The sequence below is a fragment of the Aethalodelphis obliquidens genome, unplaced genomic scaffold, assembly GCF_003676395.1.
Source record: "Aethalodelphis obliquidens isolate GAN/ISIS:26980383/991018 unplaced genomic scaffold, ASM367639v1 scaffold26, whole genome shotgun sequence".
Classification (NCBI taxonomy): Eukaryota; Metazoa; Chordata; class Mammalia; order Artiodactyla; family Delphinidae; genus Aethalodelphis; species Aethalodelphis obliquidens.
In genome coordinates this window covers 4,162,224-4,185,692 of record NW_020837970.1, presented here as the reverse complement: position 1 = coordinate 4,185,692, position 23,469 = coordinate 4,162,224, and the positions used below count along the sequence as shown (strand labels likewise).

General features: G+C 33.8%; 1 protein-coding gene across 15 annotated transcripts in view; it reads left to right on the top strand.

Annotated features, from left to right (window-relative positions):
* ZNF280D (zinc finger protein 280D) overlaps positions 1-23,469 on the top strand; it is a 288,761-nt gene that overhangs the window by 182,350 nt on the left and 82,942 nt on the right. For 11 of the 15 annotated variants that reach the window (XR_003436343.1, XR_003436342.1, XM_027123111.1 and 8 more), the window contains 5 exons: positions 6,387-6,600; positions 9,882-10,028; positions 12,405-12,470; positions 12,571-12,710; positions 20,528-20,645. Coding sequence is in view for 13 of the 15 variants with exons in the window: in XM_027123111.1 (XP_026978912.1) it covers positions 9,893-10,028; positions 12,405-12,470; positions 12,571-12,710; positions 20,528-20,645 (460 nt within the window). In the remaining 2 variants the exon portion in view is untranslated. The remainder of the gene's footprint in view (positions 1-6,386; positions 6,601-9,881; positions 10,029-12,404; positions 12,471-12,570; positions 12,711-20,527; positions 20,646-23,469) is intronic. The other 4 variants (XM_027123109.1, XM_027123108.1, XM_027123107.1 and 1 more) reach the window with 1 other exon arrangement.

Sequence of the window (23,469 nt, the reverse complement as noted above, 5' to 3'; positions counted from 1 at the left end):
AGGTGTTCATCGAAAAAAACGAAGACTAATGAGGTGGTTAGACATGGGGGCTTATATACCATTTTTTTAAAAGATGGTAAATTTCGGGAGAGTGGCAGGTCAAAGGAAAAGAGGTTTGGGCTTCTAGGAGTGGTAAATTGAGGGAATGTACACATATGGGGGAAACTAATGGAAGATTAGGGCTATTTTAGTAAGGTTTGTTTGTGCAGCCCCATCTCGATGCCGACTTTCTGTCTCCAGTGATAATGGTAGTTTTTCCTCCTCCTGGAATGGGAGAGGGAAAGGGGAAGACCTTCACAATGGGAAATGTATGTCCTGCTTTTAGACAGATAGGAGGAGGGCAGAGAGCTCTTTCTGTGTTTCCTGCTTCTTAATTGCTGAAGTGGCATATGTTGATCTCCTATAGGCTTTAAGGAATTCTGGATTTCTTCTAATTTCAGAGAATTAAAGTGTTAATTCTTTGATTACCTACCTTCAGAGAATGAAGTTTTTTCTGTAAATTAGGAGGTGGACAGGAGAAGCTGGCCTAATTGCTTTTTAAGCCTTATTCTTGGAAGTAGCTAGGGCAGCCTCTTTCAAGACCTGGATTTTCCCTATCCTTGTTCTGATCTCATTGTAGGCCACTTCTTTCAAGGCTGACTCCCAACCCTTCCCCTTCTCTGTTTGCGTCTTTCTCTTAAGATTCCTGAATGAATCTTTTTTTTTTTTTATTTTGCCATACGCGGCCCTTTCACTGTTGTGGCCTCTCCCGTTGCGGAGCACAGGCTCCGGACGTGCAGGCTTAGCGGCCGTGGCTCACGGGCCTAGCCGCTCCGCGGCATGTGGGATCTTCCCGGACCGGGGCACGAACCCATGTCCCCTGCATCGGCAGGCGGACTCTCAACCACTGCGCCACCAGGGAAGTCCAATCATCTTTTTTTAAAATGACATTTGAAATTTTTGGATTATTTTAAAAATAAAACTATGTAATATCCATACTCTCCCTTTTTAAGGTCGTTTTCTCCCTTTCTTGAAGTGACCATTTCCAGAAGGCAATGTTCTACTTCAAATAAAAATTAGAGTCTTTCAGAAATTGGGTGAGATTTGATGAAATATCTTCTAGAGTTTCTGTAATTCCCCAGTATTTTGTCTGCAGTATTTTAGCTGCTAGTGATCAGATGTTTTTAGTTGTACATTTTGTGTGGTTAGAATGTGCAATTTTCAAGAATAAGTCTGTGGTTTTTAACAGTAACAACTAGACTGATTCTGAAAAAGATAGATGTTTAGTTTTCTAACAATAAAACAAAAGCCATAAAAGGAGGAAATACTGATTTAAAATTTCATCTACTTAATGTTTTTAAATAAAAATTATAAGTTATTTTATAAAATTTCAAATTTAAATACCTGAATTTTATGAAATCAAATTTCTGTGGGTCTCTCTTTCAATTATATACAGGTTTATCTTATGATTTAAGGTTTCTATTTGCGTGACTTGTCTTAGAATGTCAAAGTAGACGTGATCATTCTCTGCTTTTCAAATCCTGTTAAAATTAATTTCCACGATGGAATCAGTAGGTGATGGATACTAAGTGATAAAAAACTGGAATTTTAAACATGACTCTTCTTCTTCAAAAGACCGTATGCTTTTAAGATAATGAACATTAAATTAAAATTAACTTTTAGTATCTCCTTGAGATAGTGGAAATTCTTGAGAGATCATAAAACCAGGGTTGGAAATATTAGATTGTTACTCATAGTTAAGAACCCACTTCGAATCCTTAGAGCTCTATTCATTTGGGATTAGAATTCTAAAATTATAGACCTCCATTTCAGTACGACGTTAATGACAAAGACTAAAGAATTATTTATAAAATGAAATAGAACATAAACCAAAGCTTTAAGTCAGTGGGATGATTTGAATGCCTGATTTCTTGTGAAATTTGTGAGAGGAGAAAAGTGATAAATCAGACTTTTTTGAACAATGTTCCATGACCCTGTGTCATCCAAATCATTCCTCTGAAGAACTCTTCTAAGTATATAAACAAAATTGTTAAAGGTTTAATGTTTCTTATAGCTAGCATGTTAATCTTAGACTAAATTTATGTTAGTTGAACTTTATTTTTATGTGTTATTTTGAATATAAATTTTCACCGTTTGAAATGATTATATTAATTTCTGTTTCACATTTTCCCTTTTTTTTTTGATGTGGACCATTTTTAAAAATATTTATTGAATTTGTTACAATACTTCTTTTGTTTTATGTTTTTGGTTTTTTTGGCCCCAAGACATGTGGGATCTTAGCTCCCCGACCAGGGGTTGAACCCACACCCCCTGCATTGGAAGGCGAAGTCTTAACCACTGGACCGCAAGGGACGTCCTCTCACATTTTCCCTTTTATGTTAAGTTAATCATATCTGGTTTTGTTGTTGCCAACTTCTTGGTTAGTAATGTAACCCCCAATTAAAACATAATTTTTTTTTTTTTTTTTTTTTGCGTTACGCGGGCCTCTCATTGTTGTGGCCTCTCCTGTTGCGGAGCACAGGCTCCGGTCGCGTAGGCTCAGCAGCCATGGCTCACGGGCCCAGCCGCTCCGCGGCATGTGGGATCTTCCCGGACCGGGGCATGAACCCGCGTCCCCTGCATCGGCAAGCGCACTCTCAACCACTGCGCCACCGGGGAAGCCCCAACGTCATTTTTTATGATGAAAAAAAAACAAAGATTAACTTCATAATGTGATTTCTTGGATTATTTTTTCGAATAACTCTAACTTTTGGGGTCTGGTTAGATGGAGAACTTAACCATTTACCTTATTCTTCACATTCACTTTTGTATTCTATTTACCACCTACTCATTTTTAAAAATGATTTTTTTAGAATTAAATTATGGGGATGCATATATAATGAAAGTGCTTTTTTAAAAATGGAAATGGTATAAGACACTTTATCCAAGTGTTAATTTTTATATGTTGGTAATTTTGAATTAGATACTTATTTTATTCTATAAGATTAGTAGAGTGTATAATTTAAGTGTTGATAAATTATAGGTGTGTGTTATGTGCATATGAGGGTTTAACATTTTATATGTTACTGAGTGTTTTAACTAGTTTATAAATGCTTTTTTAAAAGATGAAAATATCGCAGGATAGATTAGACAGCCACATTCCAGAAGGTTTATTTATAAAGCTAAACTTTTATTATGAGGGATCTACTGTAATGAAGATCCTGTAAGACAAAATGATTTCTAAATGCTCAGCTGATAGCTAGCTTATAAATTTCAGTATAATAATGAAATTGTGATCTGTTTTTAGAGTTCTTTAAAATGCGATTTAGCCCAGAGTTAAAAGTGGTTAAGATTTATTCAGTGATTTCTGTGTGCCAGGCATTGAGCTATGTGCTTTATGTATATTATCATTTAATCTCCATTATAACTCTGTGAATTAAGTTTTATATATATATATATGCATATATATGCATATATACGTGTGTGTGTGTGTGTGTGTGTGTGTGTGTGTGCGCGCGCGCGTAGGCAAAGCACAGAGATTAACTAACTTGGCCAAGGTCATACAGTTAATAAGTAGTTGAGTCAGAGTTTGAACCTATTATTCTTCACCAAATTTTACTGTTTATGGTTAATAAATGTTTAAAGTATACATTAAAGTATAAAAAGCTGAATTAAACCTTAGAGATAATACAACTGAACTAAGAGCTGAGACCCAGAATTGTAAGGTAACTTGACTGAAAGTTGTGCCAGTGCTGGGGCTATGACTTGCTTCTTCTGGCTTCTAGCCTAGTACTCTTTTTATGTGTAGACTCCACAGCTGTGGATTGTGGAATGGCTTAATTTCCCCCTTACCAGAGAGTGTATAGGACTAAATGCATTACTTTTATTATTTAACACAGTGACATTGCATCAGGTGGTATCTATCAATGACTAAAAGTAAAATTTTCAAACCGTTTAAAATTTAGACCCCACATTTCCTTTGACTTAAATTTTTTGTAGGAAAAAATCCTTAAGATATAGTTTAATTTTAGATATATAAAATCTGAAACAAAAAATAATAAAGTAGAAATTATAATTTTTTATGTGAGCAGTCTGCAAAAGTCAATGAGTTATAATATAAAAAAGTCTTGTAAGTCATTTACTTGGAATTCATTTAGAAACAATCATATTAAACATGGTCATATAATTTCTACCTGAGTCAGTAGCTGAAGTGTAGTGTATTCTCTTCTTCTGGCTATTTTGGAGCCACCTCTGAGCTGCAGAAGCTGTTGAAACCTTTTGGAGCTTTGAGATCCCCACTGCATACCTTTGTTGGATATTTCACTGCACTGGCAGCTGAATTCCATGCCTTACCACTAAAATTCTGAAGTGGTGACTTGAGAGATTTTGACCGTGATAGTTTTGGCGTGTTCCAGTGGCTGACATGCCAAAGGAATCCATTAAAGTGTTTCTTTATTAACCAGAATGAAATAAGGCAATGACTCTTTAGACCAGCATTGTCCAGTAGAAATGTTCTGTAGCTGCACTGTCAAATGCAGTAGCCACCAGCCACATGTGACTTTGAACATTTGCAATGTGGTTAGGGAAACTGAGGAACTGAGTTTTAAATTTTATTTAGTTTTAATTAAACTTAAATAGTCACCTGTGGCTAGTGGCTACTGTGTTACACAGTGCAGCTTTTGGCTGAATTACAGTTCTAATTGCCAGCTTTTTAGTGTGTTTGCTAGTGTGTCAGTTGAGGTTCCTAAGTAGCTACTATGATCCTTAGGCTTCTGAAGTAGGTTATCTTAAAGTCATCTTTATAGTCATAGGCAGCGGATATCTTGTTCATATGGACAGGTCATTTATTAATTGAATATTTGTAAATTGAGTACTAATTTTAAAGTTTTGCTAAATGATATTTATATGATCACTTAACAAAAATATTATATGTGAGTCTCATAAGCTGTGTAATTAAGGCTCTTAGAGAATATTCTGTATTCTTGGTACTAGGAGGTCCTTAATGTTGAGCAAGAATTGTCATGTATCTGCTTAGGTACTGCTGATGTTAGTTTAGGGGCAAGCTACGACTATTCAAATAATTGAGTTAAAGAGACCTCATAACTTGGTGAATTTAGTTGAACACAATATTCACTAGAGTCTCTTGTAATAGTAATTTAAACATTTGTAGCAATAACTTCTGAGATTAAAATAATAATTTTTCTTTCCTGTGGACTAATTCAATCCAAATAACTTGGAAATTAAAAAGCAGGAAAACTAGCTTTTGTCAGCCTGAGAATAAAGAGGAATGTGAAGGTTGTATTAGCTGTGTATCTTAATATTTTAGGTGTCTGCCATCTAATTTTTTACTCTTTTCCTTTATAAGTAAAGCAGTTTTAAAAATTTTTGTATATTTAAAAAAATTTTTGCTATTGTATGTGTGGGAATCCAGAAAGCAAATTCTTGTTTTAAATAAGGCAATTCAATTTTTTAAAAATAGATTTTATTTATTTATGGCCAAGTTGGGTCTTTGTTGCTGCGTGTGGGCTTTCTCTAGTGGCACCAAATGGGGGCTACTCTTTGTTGTGCGTGGGCTTCTCGTGGTGGCTTCTCTTGTTGCGGAGCACGGACTCTAGGCACGCGGGCTTCACTAGTTGTGGTGCACGAGCTTAGTTGCTCCGCGGTATGTGGGATCTTCCCAGACCAGGGCTCGAACCCATGTCCCCTGCGTTGGCAGGAGGATTCTTAACCCCTGCGCCACCAGGGAAGCCCCAATTCAAATTTTTATATGTTTATTCTAAAAGCATTTGTTTTGAATTATAAACATATTTATTATAAATTTTTGAAGGCAAATACTGTGACTTGTTTATCTTTGTTTTTTCCCTAGAACTTTGTACATTACCTTACATACAGAAAACAATGAGTATGATTAGTTTGAATAGTTATTTTTTGAATGAATTAATCTATGATGAAGTACTATATCCAATTAATTTTTTCCTTTTTAATTTCATTGATTAAAAAACCCAGAGAAATATAAACTAAAACTTATTTAAGATTATGTTGTATTATGGAATGTGAAGAATAGGTAACAGTTAAAGATTAATGTCACTTAGCATCTGAAAAATTCAGATTTATTAAAATAGTACATTATGAGACGATTATTCATTTTTACACAAGGATGCTTTTAAAAAAGTATTTGTAATTTAATAATTTCAGACTTCTTCAAATAGTAAGAGCTTAATAGAATCACCATTTCAGTTATTAAATTTGGGTTCATTCAAGAAAGAACCAGTTATGTAGAGTGAGTTAAATGTTTATGTTAAACTTATCAAATTTAAAAATTGAGTTTTTTATAGGAAAAATGATTAAGTATGTGTATATTTAATTTAATGAAATCCACTTTAATACTAGGTATCTTCATTTTATAGGAAGGAAAAGAGATAACTTGCTGCCTTGTGTGGAGTCACATGATGATCAAAATTAGATCCAAGAATTTCTAAACCCCAAGTTTCACATTTCAATATTTGGCTTTACTTAAAGTGACTCATAAAATTGACTGATGTCTTGTGTCAGTACTTAAATGACAATTTACAGAAAGTCAGCTCTTCAACTTGATTGGCGACAACGCTTTTCAGCCAAAAAGTAAGTGTTGCTGCCACTACTGATACTAGTGTATGTGGCTTTTGTACCAATAACTTTGCGTCAGGAGAAAGGATGAGAGGTAGGCACATTTCCTTAAAAACAACAACACTTAAAATTGTTAAGGTAGCAAATGCTCACATTAAAAACAAATAATGTGAATTAAAATATGAGTAAAGTAGAAATGAAATGATTTCTCTCTGTGCCTGGTGATTGCTACTATTATTAGTTTGGTATACATAGTCATGTATGTTTCTTTTATGCATAGACAAAAATTAATTATTTCTAAAAAAATTGTAAAGCTGTTACGTATCTTCAGTAATTTTTTTCTCAACAATATATCCTGTATATATTGACAATGGCAGTACCGTGCTAAAAAGAGTAAGGAAGATCTTTGTCTTCTGCATGAGTTTGGTACGGCTGCCATGACAAAGTATCATAGACTAGATGGCTTAAATGACAGAAGTTTATTTGCTCACAATTCTGGAGCCTAGAAGTCTAAGATCAAGGTGTTGGTAGGGTTAGTTCCTTTTGAGGGTCGTGAGGGAAGGATCTGTTCCAGGCCTCTCTCCTTGGCTTATAGGTGGTCATCTGCTTCCTATGTCTTCAGGGTGTCTTTCCTTAATACGTGTATCTGTGTCCTGATCTGCTATTCTTCTTTCTTTTTTAAAAATAATTAATTAATTTTGGCTGTGCCAGGTCTTAGTTGAGGCACATGGGATCTTAGTTGCAGCATATGGACTTCTTAGTTGTGGCATACATGTGGGATCTAGTTCCCTGACCAGGGATCAAACCTGGACCCCCTGCGTTGGGAGCGCAGAGTCTTACACACTGGACCACCAGGGAAATCCCCTGATCTGCTCTTCCTTTAAGGAAACTGGTCATAGTGGATTAGCGCCCACACACTGTCCCATTCATATATATATATATAATATATATATATATATATATATATAATATATATATATGGTATATAGCTATATATGCCCTCTTTATATATCTAGTTAAGCATCACTTGTATCCATCTCCATTGCTGTTACTTTAGTTTAGACCTTCAGTACTGTTTCTCTTTTTTCCTTCCTCCCCTCCTCTTACTCTTCCTTTTTCTCCTCCACCTCAGCTTAAAGTAATATATATACATAGTTTTAAAAAATCAAACAACCTAAAAAGGCTTTAAGGGGTTTAACCTCAGTTTCTTGAAGAGTGCTTATGCACATATATATATATGTGCGCTGTCTGTTGCGTAGTCAGTTTTAACCATTTTCTAATGATGTTTATCATGAGGATTTATGCTTTCTTACAGCTACGCCTTCCTTCCCTCTAAGTATCTCCCAACATAAAAAATCAAGTCTGTATTTGATATTTTCATTATGGTGACCATATAAATACTGTTCACTGACAAGCATGGTAATATGCTATTAATATGCCATTATATATAGAATAGCATATGAGAGGATACATTTCTTTTTATTTTTTTTCTTTCTTCTGGTGTACCCAGCAATTAATACTTTTCATGTTTTTTAATTTGCTAACTTGTATTGAAGTCTATAGCTAAATCTTCTCACACTCTCAAGAGCCTCTCAATTCAGGTTTTTATACTGTAAAACTTGTCAGGTAGTCTAAAAGTTTATACTTTAATCATCTTTTCTTTGGCCTCCTAGAGACATTGCTCCTGAAGGTACTGTTCTCCTGAATTAGTCTGTACTGGTTGTTCTCTAGGCCTACTGAACTTCTGTTGTTCTGGGACTTTGTATTGTGGTGAATGCCATGTTTTCTTCATCCTGTGTCTTCCTCTTTCTTGACTGAGTCTCATGTTTTGGTGGATTGTATAGTAGCTTCCTGAGAAAGGGTGCCTGGGAAGTAAATCTTGTGTGATGTTGCTGGTCCTTACTCTCACACTTGATGAAAAGTTTGAATTCTAAATTGAAAAATAATTCTGGTAAGAATTTTATAAGTATTACCTTACTGTCTTTTAGTTTCTGTTCTTATTACTCTTGATCTTTTCTATATGATCTGTTTCTGCCCCCCAACCCCTACAGATCTGAGGATATTCTCTTTATCTTTTTTGTTCTGAAATTTGGTAATTATATGTCTTGATATAACTTTTTTCTTGATTGTTGTACTGAGTATTAGTGGGATCTTTCAACCAAGAGATTTTTGTCTTCTGATCTAGGAAATTTTCTTACATTATTTCTTTGATAACCTACCCCCTGCTTTTTCTCTATTCTCGTTCTATAAATTTTATTAGGTGAGTGTTGTACTTTTGAAATTGATTTTCTAACAACCTTGTGTTCTCTGTTTTGTTTACATATATACTTGTGTGTGTGTACGTATGTATGTATATATAAATTTTTTTTTTCTCTCGTAGTTCCACCTTTGAGGACATTTTGTTTTTTTTAACTGAATTTAAAAATTTGGCTATCGTATTTTTAGTTCTATTTTTGTTTCTGAACATTACTTTTTATAACATCCTTTTTTGTCTCATATCTCTAAAAATGCTAATTATATTTTTTCTAGTATTTGTCTTGCTTTTTACATTATCTCTTTTCCTTAGGACTCTTTATCTGTTTTATTGATTTTGGTCTGAAAGACAAGAGGTTTTCCGAAAATTTCTGGTGCTAATTGGTTGTCTATTACTGAGGCACTGAAATGTTTCCTAGGAGGTCTGTGCTTGGTCAGGACTTCTAGGGTGGTGATATTTACTGTATGTTCTTTGGTCTGTTTCTTCAGGTGGGAAATGTCTAATTTTCCCGGATTGGAATAAGCCTCACTTTGTTCTTTTATTTTAGCCTAGCACCTCATCCCTGCTTTGCTGTGTACCTGGCATTCCTGAATTTGATTCAGTTTTTCTGTTATATCTCCCACCTGTTGCCTCTTATTCTTAGTTTATCTGCCTTTTGTTAGTACATTTTTTTTTTTTTTTGGATAATGGTTAGGTGCAATCTTTTTTTGAAGATATAATCATATTCTAGGCATATGACTGAAACTGACTTTGTTTCCAAATTTTCTGTCCACTGTAAAGAACTACTGTCAACTATCATCCATCTGTCTATCTATCTGTCTACCTATCTATCATCTCTTTATCTAAATCTTACTAGTTTATATCTTAGAGAGTGAGCTCTGGGTTTCTCATTGTTGCTACCATGTACTAACTATAAATATGAATTCAGAAATTGCTATTAGGATTATTAAAGTAGATCTTAAATATCATACTATGTATTACAAAAAATGTATTTATTTTTCTTTTTGAAAATAAGGTTTGCTTCTCTCCTTTTGAAAATTAGATAAATCAAAAATGGCAGAACTCTTTATGGAATGTGAAGAAGAAGAGTTGGAACCATGGCAGAAGAAAGTAAAAGAGGTTGATGATGATGATGATGATGAGCCGATCTTTGTTGGAGAGATATCAAGTTCAAAACCAGCAATTTCAAGTGAGCATTTACTTTTAGTGAAGCCCAGTTTTGTAAGATACTGTTTCTAATAGAAAAACTTGTGACCTGTTTTATAGGTATTAAGTTCTTGTTCCTCTGTAGGGAGTTAGGGATGACAGATTGGGTGGGAGGTCAGTAAGAATTTCAGAGTCAGGGTTTTGATTGGGGACTTAAGGAAGGAGGTAAGAGGTTAAAATATCAGATGTGAGAAAAAGAAACGGACTAAGATTAGCTGGTGACACTGGAGGTCTTTTCATATTAGAAATCATAATTTTTAGTGGAGCCAGGTAAACCTATTTATATTTTTGTTCATTTTCTTTTTTCCTCTTTTAAACTGAGAAACAGAAGAGTTTAGAATATTTTGCTTAAAATGTCAGAATACACTAAATAAGTTTGGGTTAGTCTCAGGTAGGGGTTCTTACATCTAAGCAACTGCCTCATTGCAGTGTCATCTATACATAGCTACAGAATATATAGGCAGTGAATGATTTCAGTTAGAGTAACTCGATTTGACATTGTTACAATGTTAAAGACAAACGACACTTGTTAAAACGTCCACTCAAAAATGTATGGAAGTACAGAGAAATAATGTACAAATTTCAGGAGAGAAAGAGAAAATAGATCCCTTCCCACTGCATGTACATGTTTATTTGCTTGTTTAAGTCAGGAGAATTTACGAAAGAATGTAACCAGCATACTAGTGTTTTCTTACCAAGTTAGTGCGTAGAAGTGTAATTAAGAGACTACTTTTAAATTTTCTGAAGGCCTGGCTCTTCCTTCTGTTGCCTCTAAACTTGGAATGGCATTTTTAGTCAGTTTTATTAGAGGAAGAATAGCTTAACCAATTGAATTCTCAGTAGCATTTTTTTGTGGCAGATTGATAATAACTCCTAGAGGTTCTAAGTGGAGTGCCACTTCGATTATAAATTGAACTAGGCGTGATGGCATGCTTGTTGATGATAGTGGAACATAATTATATATTCTCTTAATTACTGTTTCTTGCCACTGTGATTATTTTATACTGGAATATTACCATATTGCAAAATTGTTACTCAAGTTCTCTTATTGAAAAGATGACAGTTAAGATTTAAGTTGAATTTATATTGATTGTAGATGACTGTTAACAGTGTTCAACTGGAATAACATATATTAGTTTTAAAATAATTCTGTCAGAAGGGGATTGACCAGGAAGAATTTCTTTTGTGTACTCTTAAGATGCACAATTTAAATGATTTTATTGCTGTTTATGTATAAGCCATAAAATATTTTAACATATGGAGTATGAGCTAAATGTTTATATACAGTTGCCAGAAAGGAAGGTACGAACTTTTGTAGAATACAAACACCAAAAGGACTTTAGCAGTAGTTCTTTGATGGTTTGAGTAAATACTTAATCTTGAATTTCTGAATGAAAATGGGGTCAAGTTGCTTGAGCAGATTTTTCTCCTTTAAGACATCTCTAGTACTTAGGTATAGAGCACTGCATTGCCATTTTCAGAAAACAGTCCTACTTTTATATGGCCCTTTACTTTATAGAATTATTTTATGGGAGCTGGTTCCTTTCTACTACGAGGGGAAAAAAGGAAATTTATATGAGGTCTGGTGTTTGTGCTTTTACCTTTTTCTAACCAACAATTTCAGGCAATCCTTACTCTTCTAAATTTTAGTTTGATTACTGAAAAACCTGTAATTAGGAACTTTAAACTGCAATTAGGAACTTTAAACTGATCCTGAAAGTCATATTATGCTCTGACTTCTGGTATAGTGATAAATTTGAAGCCCCTTAAGTTGTAAGATATTCTGGTAAACTGTGTGTTCACTGCAGTCTGTATTCTCTGATAGTTTCCCTTTAGGACTCAGTAATGGTGCAGATAATCCAGTGAGATCCCTTATAATGATACTTCAGGGCTTATAAGGGTGTGAATTGGATATGGATGTTAGACAGGGTTTGATTTTGAGTAATAGGAACTTGAGTGTATGTATAGCCCTTTCATCACTCAAAGAAAGATATATACTTCAATTATAGTTGTATATGAATATATTTTTAGAAATTTTTTGCCAATTATATGACTATTTCTTTGCCATGCAGAAGGTTTGACTTTTATGTAGTCATATTTATCAATCTTTAACTTCTGGCTTTTGGATTTTGAGTTACAGTTAGAAAGATTGTTCTTATTTTATAAGATAATTAAGATGCATAATCTTATTTCTTTAGTAGATAAAGATATATACGTTTAAAATTAACTATATTCATAAGTCAGCGTTAACTTGTATTCTCCTTCTAAGAATCTGTTTGTTTTCAGTGTATGATTTCTATTATCTTAATATATATATCATTCAAACAATGAATTTTAAAATAAATGTAATCTTTTATAGATATTTTGAATAGAGTAAACCCCAGCTCATATTCAAGGGGAATAAAGAATGGTGCGCTCAGCCGAGGTACAGTATTATTGTACTATTTTTGTTTTAAAGTGAAGTATTTTGACATCATTGATTATATAGAAATATATTCAATGTGTTGTATAATTTTAAAATACAGGTATTACTGCTGCATTCAAGCCTACAAGTCAACACTACACGAACCCAACATCAAATCCAGTGCCTGCCTCGCCAGTAAATTTTCATCCTGAATCTAGATCTTCAGATAGTTCTGTTATTGTTCAGCCTTTGTCTAAACCTGTAAGTGTTTCTGAAACTACACAGCCAGCTGAGGGATACATTGGATATTATTTATCAGTATCAACAATGCCTAGTTAAAATTCTGTACTACCATGGGTAATCATCTAATGGAATCATAATCAGCATCAGAAAATGTCACCTTCTCTATGATAGCTCAACTGGTACCCAAATAATAATTGCAGTAACAAACTACTCAGCCTGTTTTTAAATTAGGTAATATGCTTAAATTAAATAGGTACAGTATTGAAAACTGTGCTATCAAAACATGAATAAAAGTATAATTAGTAATGAATATTGCATAATGGCAAACTATTTCAGATTGTAAATTGGGCCAAATGTTCTTAGTTCTTAATTGGGAAAATTGCTAAGAGGCTACTGGAGCTTTTTATTCTGAAAACATACCATCATAGTTTAGTTAGTTTAAATAACTCTTAACAAAAACTAATAGTTAATATTTATTGAGTTGTTAATATGTGCAAGGCTTTGTGCTAAATGCTGTACATGAATTAATCTCATTTAATTCTTAAATGTTCCTATGAAGTAGGCACTATTATTTTTCTCTGTTTTATAGTTGAGGAAACTGAGGCTCACAGTGAATTTAAATAATTAAATATTAAATTTAATAATTTAAATAATTCACTCAGGGTCACACAGCTGGCAAATGATAGATCTGGGATTTCAATCCAGACTAATCCGTAGTTTATTTGTATTTGTATATACATGCATGTGTATTGTACGTAAATGTATACTTCTAAAAAAAATGGAAGCATTGCCTTAGTGTGAAAGTTTTCAAAGTGTAGTCTTCAGCCCCCTGGGGTTCCTGTAAGACTCTTTTATAGGTTTTGGATCAACAGTATTGTCACAATAACACAAAGACACTATTTGCTTTTTTCACTGTGTTGACATTTGCACTGATGATGCAAAAGCAGTGGTGGGTAAACTGCTGGTTCCTTAGTATGAATAGTAGTTTTTGTATTAGTCACCACCCTGCACTCACAATAAAAATTATTCCAGTCATACTCCGTTCCCTTGATGAAGAATTAAAACGTTATTAATTTTATTAACTCTCTACCCTTGAATACATGTGTCTTTTAAAATATTTTGTGTGATGAAATGGGTGGTGTGCATAAAGTATTACTGTGTCTGAGGTGTGATGATTATCTTGAGGAAAAGCACTAGTGTGATTAAATTGTGAGCTAAACTACCCAGAAGACCATTTTTAACTTGAAAGGATGACTGACAAACCATGGTTTATACTACTATTAACTTAATGGTTTAAAAACACCTACTTTTATTATCTCACAGATTTTGTGGGTCAGGAGTCAGGTCATATCTTCATAGTCCCTCAAGGCTTCATTCAAGGTGTGGGCTCTGAGCTTGCAGTCTCATCTGAAGCTCAACTCAGGAAGTATCTGCTTCCAAGTTCTCATGCTTATTGGTACCATTCGGTTCCTTAAGGGTTGTCAGATTGAGAGTCTCAGAATTTTAGTGGCTTTTGGCTGGCTCCTTGCCAGGTGGGTCTTTCCAACATGGCTTCTTACTTCCTCAAAGTACACAAGGAAGAGAGAATCCTTAGCAGGATGGCATTACAGCCTTATGTAATGTAATCACATACAAAAAATCATGTACATTCTGTCACTTTTGCTATATTCTGTCAGAAACAAGTCACGTGTCTTGCACACACTCCAAGAGAGGGAATCACACAGGACATGAATACCAGGGCGTGGGGATCATGGAAGCTACTTTAAAGTCTGCCACACATGAGTTTTTCAGTCTTTGCTGTTTGGTAGACAGTTCCTCAAAATTGAACAAAGTGCACCTGCCACTTCAAGGAAAACAACTGGTGGTATTTCTTGCCACCGATGAAATTTGAGCTATTAAGCAAAGTTAGAATTTTGAACAACTTGAACCTGCCATCATGATCTTGACAGCTTCCCAGTACGTAAAATCTTTTCTGGTGGGTGGCGGTATTAATAAATATGATTTTTTGATATTGTGTAATTTTTCAACGTTTGGAAGATGTGCGTAATTCAAAGAAATCAATATTTTCTAAGTAACTAATGTATGATGTAATAAAATCATGCATGGATAAAATTCATTCAAAGTGCAAGATAAGGCTAATAGATTTTAATGTAACAAAGTTCAAAAAACTCAGTGATAAGGAGTGAGATTTCACATTGCAACAAACCTTTAAGAGAATACCAACTGTCTGGCTTCCCTGATGGCGCAGTGGTTGAGAGTTCGCCTGCTGATGCAGGGGACATGGGTTCGTGCCCCGGTCCGGGAAGATCCCACATGCCGCGGAGCGGCTGGGACCGTGAGCCATGGCCGCTGAGCCTGCACGTCCACAACGGGAGAGGCCACAACAGTGAGAGGCCCGTGTACCACAAAAAAAAAAAAAAAAAAAGAAAGAAAATACCAACTGTTGAGTTTTGGTATTGTATATTCTTCAACCGAAACAACATATTTTAACAGAATGAAAGCCAAAGCAGGTATGAGAGTATAGCAGTTTTTGATTAATCTAGACATTAAAGAGATTTGCAGAAATGTAAAACAGTGCCACTATTTTCACTGATTTTTTGTGTTTGCTAGATAAGCCATTTTTTACAAAATGTTATTTATGTTAATCTGTAATGGATTTATTATTGTTTAAAATGAAATTAATAAATATTTTTAAAATTTCTCTGTTTTAATCTCTAATATGGTAAATATCAGTAGATATAACCTACCTAAATAAAAATTCTTTTGGGTCCTCAGTAATTTTTCAATGTGTAGAGGGGTTCTGAAACCAAGGAGTTAGAGTACTAAAACAAAAAGTTACCCAAAATGTGAAGATTCTTTGCTACTGGAATTGAATTAACTCAGTGGATTTTTTCATGCTTCATAAGCTATTTGGCATTGGCCTTACAGAAATAGTAAATTTCCCCTAAAATGTTTGTTCTTTTTACAATAAGTGAAACAACTACCAAAGCACCTATAAATTTTCTTGCAAATATTCAATTTCAAAACCAGAATTGAATCCAGATATTTTTGGTATGACTAATCCATTTTTCCTTCACTTTATATCATATTACTATAAGGTAATCTACATATTTGTTACCACTAAAAATTGATATTTGAGGTGTATCTTTCATAGAAGACTTATTAAATTTAATTTTATTTACATGAAAAGAAAAATCTATGGCGAAATAAACTCTGCCCCCACTTATATTTTGAAGAGGTCACATATCATAAAAAATAAGAGTATCTTTGGGCAAATACCATGCCCCCCCCAAATCTTTTCTGTAGTTTTAGCATTTTGAAATAATGATATTGATATGAGCCCTGGACTAGTAGTTTAAATAACTTAAGATTGAAGCAAGAGACTTGAATGCTGATTCTGCCTTGTTCTTAACTAAAGCATTGGCAAAACCTCTCTGAGCCTCATTTTCTTCATTTCTAAAATGAGAGATAATTTTACCCAGACTGCTGATTCTCAATCTTGGATCCTAAGATGGTAAGCTACCCAAAATGTAAAGATTCTTTGTTATTAGTGGAATCAAATTAACTTGGTAGGTTTCTCATGCGTATTGTAAGCTGTTTGGCATTTGGAAGGATAGAAAACCGGAAAAAGAAACTTTATTATTTAATTCAGTTTGATAGATAAAAATCTTTCCAACATTGGACCCAGGGAGAAAAAAAATAAAATGAGGGGTGATATCTTTGGTGTTATAAAAGTTAGAAACTAGAGCTTTTTCTAACTCAAAATGTTTTACTTCTGTGGGCATAGTTTTTAAATCAAAACACCTCAATTGATAGTTCCAGATCTTGGGGAGTTTTTAAAAGGCGAAATTTTGTCAGTTGGTCTGGGTGGATGGGTCTTGGAAGTAATACATTTTAAAAAGCTCTCGAGGTGATTCTAATGTGCACAGATAAGAATGACATATATTCTGGAATGAATTGAGGACGCTATGTAAGGAAATTATTTACTGTGAATTTTGGAAGCCACTGCTTTTAATTATAGTTTTTCATTTTATGTCATGTTTTGTATGTATGTGTATATTTACTTTTTCATGTGTAACATCTCTATACTTCAGTGTCTCTTTCAAATCTGTTTCAGGTAGTGGGGATATATTGTTATCATTTAAAAAGTCAGTGTGATACAGCTTAAGGACATAGGCTTTGTAATTAGACCCAGCTTCTAATTACAGCTCCATCAATAATAAGTGGGGCTGTATTGGGAACCTTGCATAACCACACCTAACCTTAGTTTACCTACTTATAAAATGGGGTATAAGGTCTTTGTGACAACTACTTGATTTAATACATGCAGTGAACCGTGAAGTGCAAGTATATTTAAAATATGACTGTGGCTTGTGTTTTAGGTGTGAAGGGTGAATAACTTCAAGTTCAGAAGTGACTTGCCCAAGGTTTTGTAGCTAAATAAATGTGCGGATTTTCTGGATCCCAGTCTAGCACCCATTCTGCCCTTACTGTTGTGTTTGATATCTTTCTGAACAGTTTTAGGAGACTTTAAAAATTCCATGTTGGATAATTATTTTAACCAGTTACTGTTTTTTTTTTTGTTTTTAAAATTTATTTTTGGCTGCATTGGGTCTTCCCTGCTGCGCACAGGCGTTCTGTAGTTGTGGCGAGTGGGGGCTACTCTTTGTTGCGGTGCGCAGGCTTCTCCTTGTGGTGGCTTCTCTGGTTGTGGAGCCATGGGCTCTAGGCACACAGGCTTCAGTGATTGCAGCACGCAGGCTCAGTAGTTGTGGCTCATGGGCTTAGTTGCTTCGCCAACATGTGGGGTATTCCCAGACCAGGGATCGAACCCATGTCCCCTGCATTGGCAGGTGGATTCTCATCCACTGCACCACTCAGGAAGTCTACCAGGTATTGTTGAATAATGTGTGCCTGCTCCCTGAAACTGTGGTGCTTACATTAGCCAGAGTTATTTCCTAGGAAAGTGTTTAACAGTATTAACTTTGTACTTCTGTTAAAGAACTGTTTTAGAAAATGTAGGTGAATATTATCCATTTTTTTAAGTGTAAATATTTGAAGAAAATATCTTGAAGCAAGATTGTGCTTGGTTACAATTAAGTTAGATGGCATCACAGATTTTTTTTTTTTTAAATGTTGCACGTTAAGGCTCAAATGCAAATATCTGTCTGTTAGGCCTCAAATTCTTTGAGTGGCTTGGGTTACTTCGATACCCATTTCCATAACAACTTCTTTTTTTTTTAAAACAGCAACAATCATTTATTTAGTCACAGATCTGCAATGCGTGCAGGGTGTGGTGAGGAAGGCTTATGTCTTTTTAAATTAAGAAAAAATTTTTTATTGAGGTGTAGTTGACATACAGCATATTTGTTTCAGATGTACAGCATAATGATTCAATATTTGTATATATTGTGAAATGATCACCACAGTAAGTCTAGTTAAAGTCCGTCACCATACGTCGTTACAGAATTTTTTTCTTGTGATGAGAAATTTTAAGATCTCTCTTAGTAACTTTCACATATGCAGTACAGCATTATTAACTTCAGTCACCATGCTGAACTTCACATCCCCATAATTTATTTATTTTATAACTGGAAGCTTATTCACTTTGACTCCCTTCACCCATATTTTGTTTCTATAACTTCCCATGGACAAACTGATGTCAATAGAAAAGTTAGTAGTAAACCAAAATTCTTAAAACTTATTTGTCCCTTAATTTATAAGCACAAAATAAGCAAAACCTTCCTGTTTGTATTTTGAAATAATATGTATTTTGTTGGGAAAGTTTAGAAAGAGAGAAGTGTACATACTGTATTTTGATTTTTTCCCCCCTTCAAACAGTGTAGATTATATCAGTCAGAACCAAACTATATACACAGATGCGTATTTCTCTTTTTTCACTGAACATTCTACTAGGAATGTGTCACTGGATATTTCTCAAAAACATATTAGTGGTTGCATGGTAATCTTTTAATTTATTTAACCATTTTTCCATTGTTGGACATAAAGATTTTAATTTTTTGCTGTTAAAAATAATTCTCCAATAAACAGTTTCACTTCCTTACTATAAATTTTTAAAGTGGAATCGTTGGATGAAAGGATGTGAACTAATATAAAGCCTGTGATAGCTGCTGCCACAATTCTCATGTGGAAAAGTTATACCTAAATATAGCTTCTATTTTGCCAGTAGTATATGTTATCATTATTTTTTAATTGATAAATTTTAATTTTATTTCAAACTAATTTTAGACTTACAGGAAATATAATACAATATCCCTAATGCTGACATTTTACTTATCAAAACTAAATTGCAGACCTTATTTGAATTTTACCAGTTTTTCCATTAATGTCATTTTTCGTTCCCAGCATCCTATTTAGGATCACACCTTAACAGTTTGTTGTTTCTTCTTAGTCTCCTCATATTTTTCTACACTTACTTACTCTTTGTCTATTATGACCTTGATACTTTCAAGAGAAGTGGCAATTATTTTGTGTTATGTAATTGCCATTGTCTTTACTTGCATTTCTTTGACTAGTAAGTTGGGAAAAAAGTTTTTTGTATGTATTGGTCATTTGTTTTTTGCTTTTGAAGTGCCTCAGTTTATGCCCTTTGCCCATTTTTCTCTTAAAGTGACTTTTTCCCTTTTGATCTTTAAGTCTTGTTAAATCTTAAGAGCTTTTGCTTGTTATATATTATGACTCATAGAATGGTCCAAAATCACTCTAATGAGAGCTCACTCTGTACAATGATGGTCTTTTGTAAATAGAATTGGGTTCTATTTTTGTGTATGTGTATCAGTATATTTAATATATAATAGTTTTGGAATACATATATATCCCTAAATTATATTGACCACATTTTATGATTATTTATATTAATATATGTGTGTGCTAACATATAAATTTATACTGTCTTATATTTGACTATATTATGATTCATTTCATACTTTTCACTCTTGATATCGTCCTGTTAACTGGGACCACACTTTCTCCTGATGGAAGGTCTGAAACTTTCCTTGAGCTCCAAGCACTTCAGGAATGGAGCAGGTGTCCCAGATCAGTCCTATAAACAGCTTCCATTCTAAACCCTGTGTGCCTAGCTTTCTTGTTTGTTCATCCTGCTGACCTGGCAGTTTTGTATTTGCCCTAAGAGGTGGGAGATTGCCTGGCCCAGCATGGCTTTCCGTAGGGTGCTGGGAAGAGGGGGGACCCATTAGTTTTCTTTCTTAGACTTGGCTTATAAATTTTGCCAGTAAAGACGATCCCAAAACTCATATCATGTGATGTGTTCATCCTTAACCCTGATGCACCATACTGCAGATTAATTCCCAGTATGTTTGCCCTGATATTTTTATCTGTGGGGTTTATAGAGGTATAGAAGCTTCTAAAATTGTACGTATGTCAGAATATTTACATATTTTTTTCCTTGCTTTTACCCAAAGATTTTGGTAAGTTCTATTATTTGCTCTTTGATAGGAATCCTGCATTTTTAGTGACTCTCTGAAGTGTATCAGTCTTACTGATTTAAAATGGGTTTGTATGTTTCTTTTACCTTGAAAAAAAATCAGGCTAGAATTTTCCCCCCATTTTAATTGACTAGTCAGGAACAAGCCAGCTCTAAGTAATAGCTTGCTTTCAGTTTTAGTAGATGATAATTTTGGCATAATAGTAATAATTGCTTTTGTGTTTTATAACTTATTAGTAATGGAGTCATCAAAGGTTATCCTTATAATATTGGCATACAGTTAAATTTACCTTTATAAAAGCTTATGAAACAAAATAATTATAATTATGTTGAATATATGTAATGTTCTTCCTTTGAAATATTTTAACAGGGTTATATAACGAAGTCATCACGAGTTGTTTCTAATAATTCTTCAGAGTTACTGTTTGACTTGACCCAGGATACAGGATTACCACTTTACCAAGGAGGACCAACACTTTCTATAGCAGGTTGGTTTCAGCACTTTTTCAAAAAATTAGAAAAAGAAACTTGATGAATATGCATATGGAATTGACTTTCTGTTTTGAAGTCCATGCCTTCAAGTTAAGTTTTTCACATATTGTAAGGTGTAATGGCGCTAGTAGTTCTCGAATGCCTTTTTAGGTAGTTTTAAATGAAATCTTATTTACTAATAGAATATTTTATTTCTTCCTGTTAATTAAGTAGGCTAACCAACTTTGACCTTGTTCGCACTTGGCATTAAACATGGCCTGAAAAAATCTTTATTTTTATTTTTTTATTTTAATTTTATTGGAGCAGAGTTGATTTACAATGTTGTGTTAGTTTCAGGTGTACAACAAAGTGATGTTATACATATACATATATTCATTCTTTTTTAGATTCTTTTCTCATATAGGTTATCATAGAATACTGAGTAGAGTTCCCTGTGCTATACAGTAGGTCCTTTTTGGTTATCTATCTGATATATAATAGTGTGTGTATGTTCATCCCAAGATCCTGATTTATCCCTCCCCACCACGTTTCCCTTTTGGTAACCATAAGTTTGTTTTTGATATCTGTAAGTCTGTTTCTGTTTTGTAAATAAGTTCATTTGTATCATTTTTTAAAATTAGATTCCACATATGAATGATATCATATGATATTTGTTTTTGTCTGACTTACTTCACTTAGTATGATAATCTCTAGGTCCATCCATGTTGCTGCAAATGGCATTATTTCGTTCTTTTTATGGCTGAGTAATATTCCATCGTATATATGTACCACATCTTCTTTATCCATTCCTCTGTTGATGGACATTTAGGTTGCTTTCATGTCTTGGCTATTGTAAATAGAGCTGCAGTGAACATTGGGGTGCATGTATCTTTTCGAAGTATGGTTTTCTCCGGATATATGCCTAGGAGTGGGATTGCTGGATCATATGGTAACTCTTTTTTTATTTTTTTAAGGAACCTCCATACTGTTCTCCATAATGGTTATACCAATTTACAGTCCCATCAACAGTGCAGGAGTCTTCCCTTTTCTCCACACCCTCTCCAGTGTTCATTGTTTGTAAACTTTTTGATGATGGCCATTCTGACCGGTGTGGGTGATACCTCATTGTAGTTTTGATTTGCATTTCTCTGATTATTAGTGATGTTGAGGATCTTTTCATGTGCTTTTTAGCCATCTGTATGTCTTCTTTGGAGAAATGTCTATTTAGATCTTCTGCCCATTTTTTGATTGGGTTGTTTGGTTTTTTTGACATAGGGCTGCGTGAGTTGTTTGTATATTTTGGCAATTAATCCCTTGTTCGTTGCTTCGTTTGCAAATATTTTCTCCCATTCTGTGGGTTGTCTTTTCATTTTGTTTATGGTTTCCTTTGCTGTGCAGAACGTTTCAAATTTAATTAGGTCCCATTGTTTTGGTTTTTATTTTCATTACTCTAGGAGGTGGATCAAAAAAAATATTGCTGCAATTTATGTCAAAGAGTGTTCCTCCTGTTTTCCTCTAAGAGTTTTATAGTGTCTGGCCTTACATTTAGGTCTTTGATCCATTTTGAGTTTATTTTTCTGTGTGATGTTAGAGAATGTTCTACTTTCATTCTTTTACATGTAGCTGTCTGGTTTTCCCAGCACCGCTTATTGAAGAGTCTGTCTTTTCTCCATTGTATATTCTTGCCTCCTTTGTCATAGATTAATTGACAGTAGGTGCCTGGGTTTAGTTCTGGGCTTTCTATCCTGTTCCATTGATCTATATTTCTGTTTTTGAGAAAAATCTTAAAATAATATCTATAAGTTAGAGAAGTCCTCTGATATCCTAAATACTCTGTTAAAAGGAATATTTATTATGTTCTATGACCACTAGTATGGAAAAGTGTATGGTTATAGTTAAATTCTCAATTAGGTTAGTGTGTTTCTATTCAATAAACGATTTAGGTATAAAATATGATTACAGAGTGCTCTTATAAAGTGGCTGCACTAAATTTGTCTGTAGTCATTACTCAGTAAATGCCTATTGAAGGAGTAATGAAATTTCCCTATTGAAGAAGTTACTTTTATTATATACTATTAACAAAGTTCTTCATTAACCAAAAATAAATTAGTGTGTTATGAAAGAATTTTATCTAATTGAAAATTCCTTGTATAGGCAGTTATGCTTTGTATACTAGCAATTTTGATATATTTCAGATATTTGACTAAATTGAGATTTGGGGGAATTTTTAGATTTTTCACTAATAAATTAGTGTGGAAAAATTACCAAATGCTTCCTGATTTTTTAAATAGTAATATCAGTACCTAAAATGTTTTTCCATTTAGATAATATTTAGTTGATATTCACTTCTTTGGGTATCACCTACAAATTTGTAAAAAACTAGTTAGTAAAATAGGTAAGAACCAAAAGAAACAAGGAGAAAAAATAATTGTCTTAAGTCTGGTTTTACAAAACACATGAACTTTATTTATAGAAAAAGTCTGAGTTCTTGAAACTTCTTGGGGCTAAGAACAATGACTCCTGCTCTCCTTCTAAGTTTTTTTCTGCAGAGAGACTTTAGCCTGTAGATTTGAACTGCTATTCTTAAGATTTTTGTAGCCTTTAGCATGTCTTTACGCTTCAGTTTTCTCATACTATTAAAATGGAGATTTTATTTTTCTTATTTAATGCATTCATTCTCCAGACCTTCAATCAGCCATTTGTAGATATAATTTTAATTCTTGCTCTATTTCAGTTAGGGCTTTCTGAAGCCCAAATAAGATAAATAAAACGTGAAATGCATTATAAGCTTTAAAGGACTCTACAACAAATATTTGTTATGAATGGTAACAGGTGCAATAT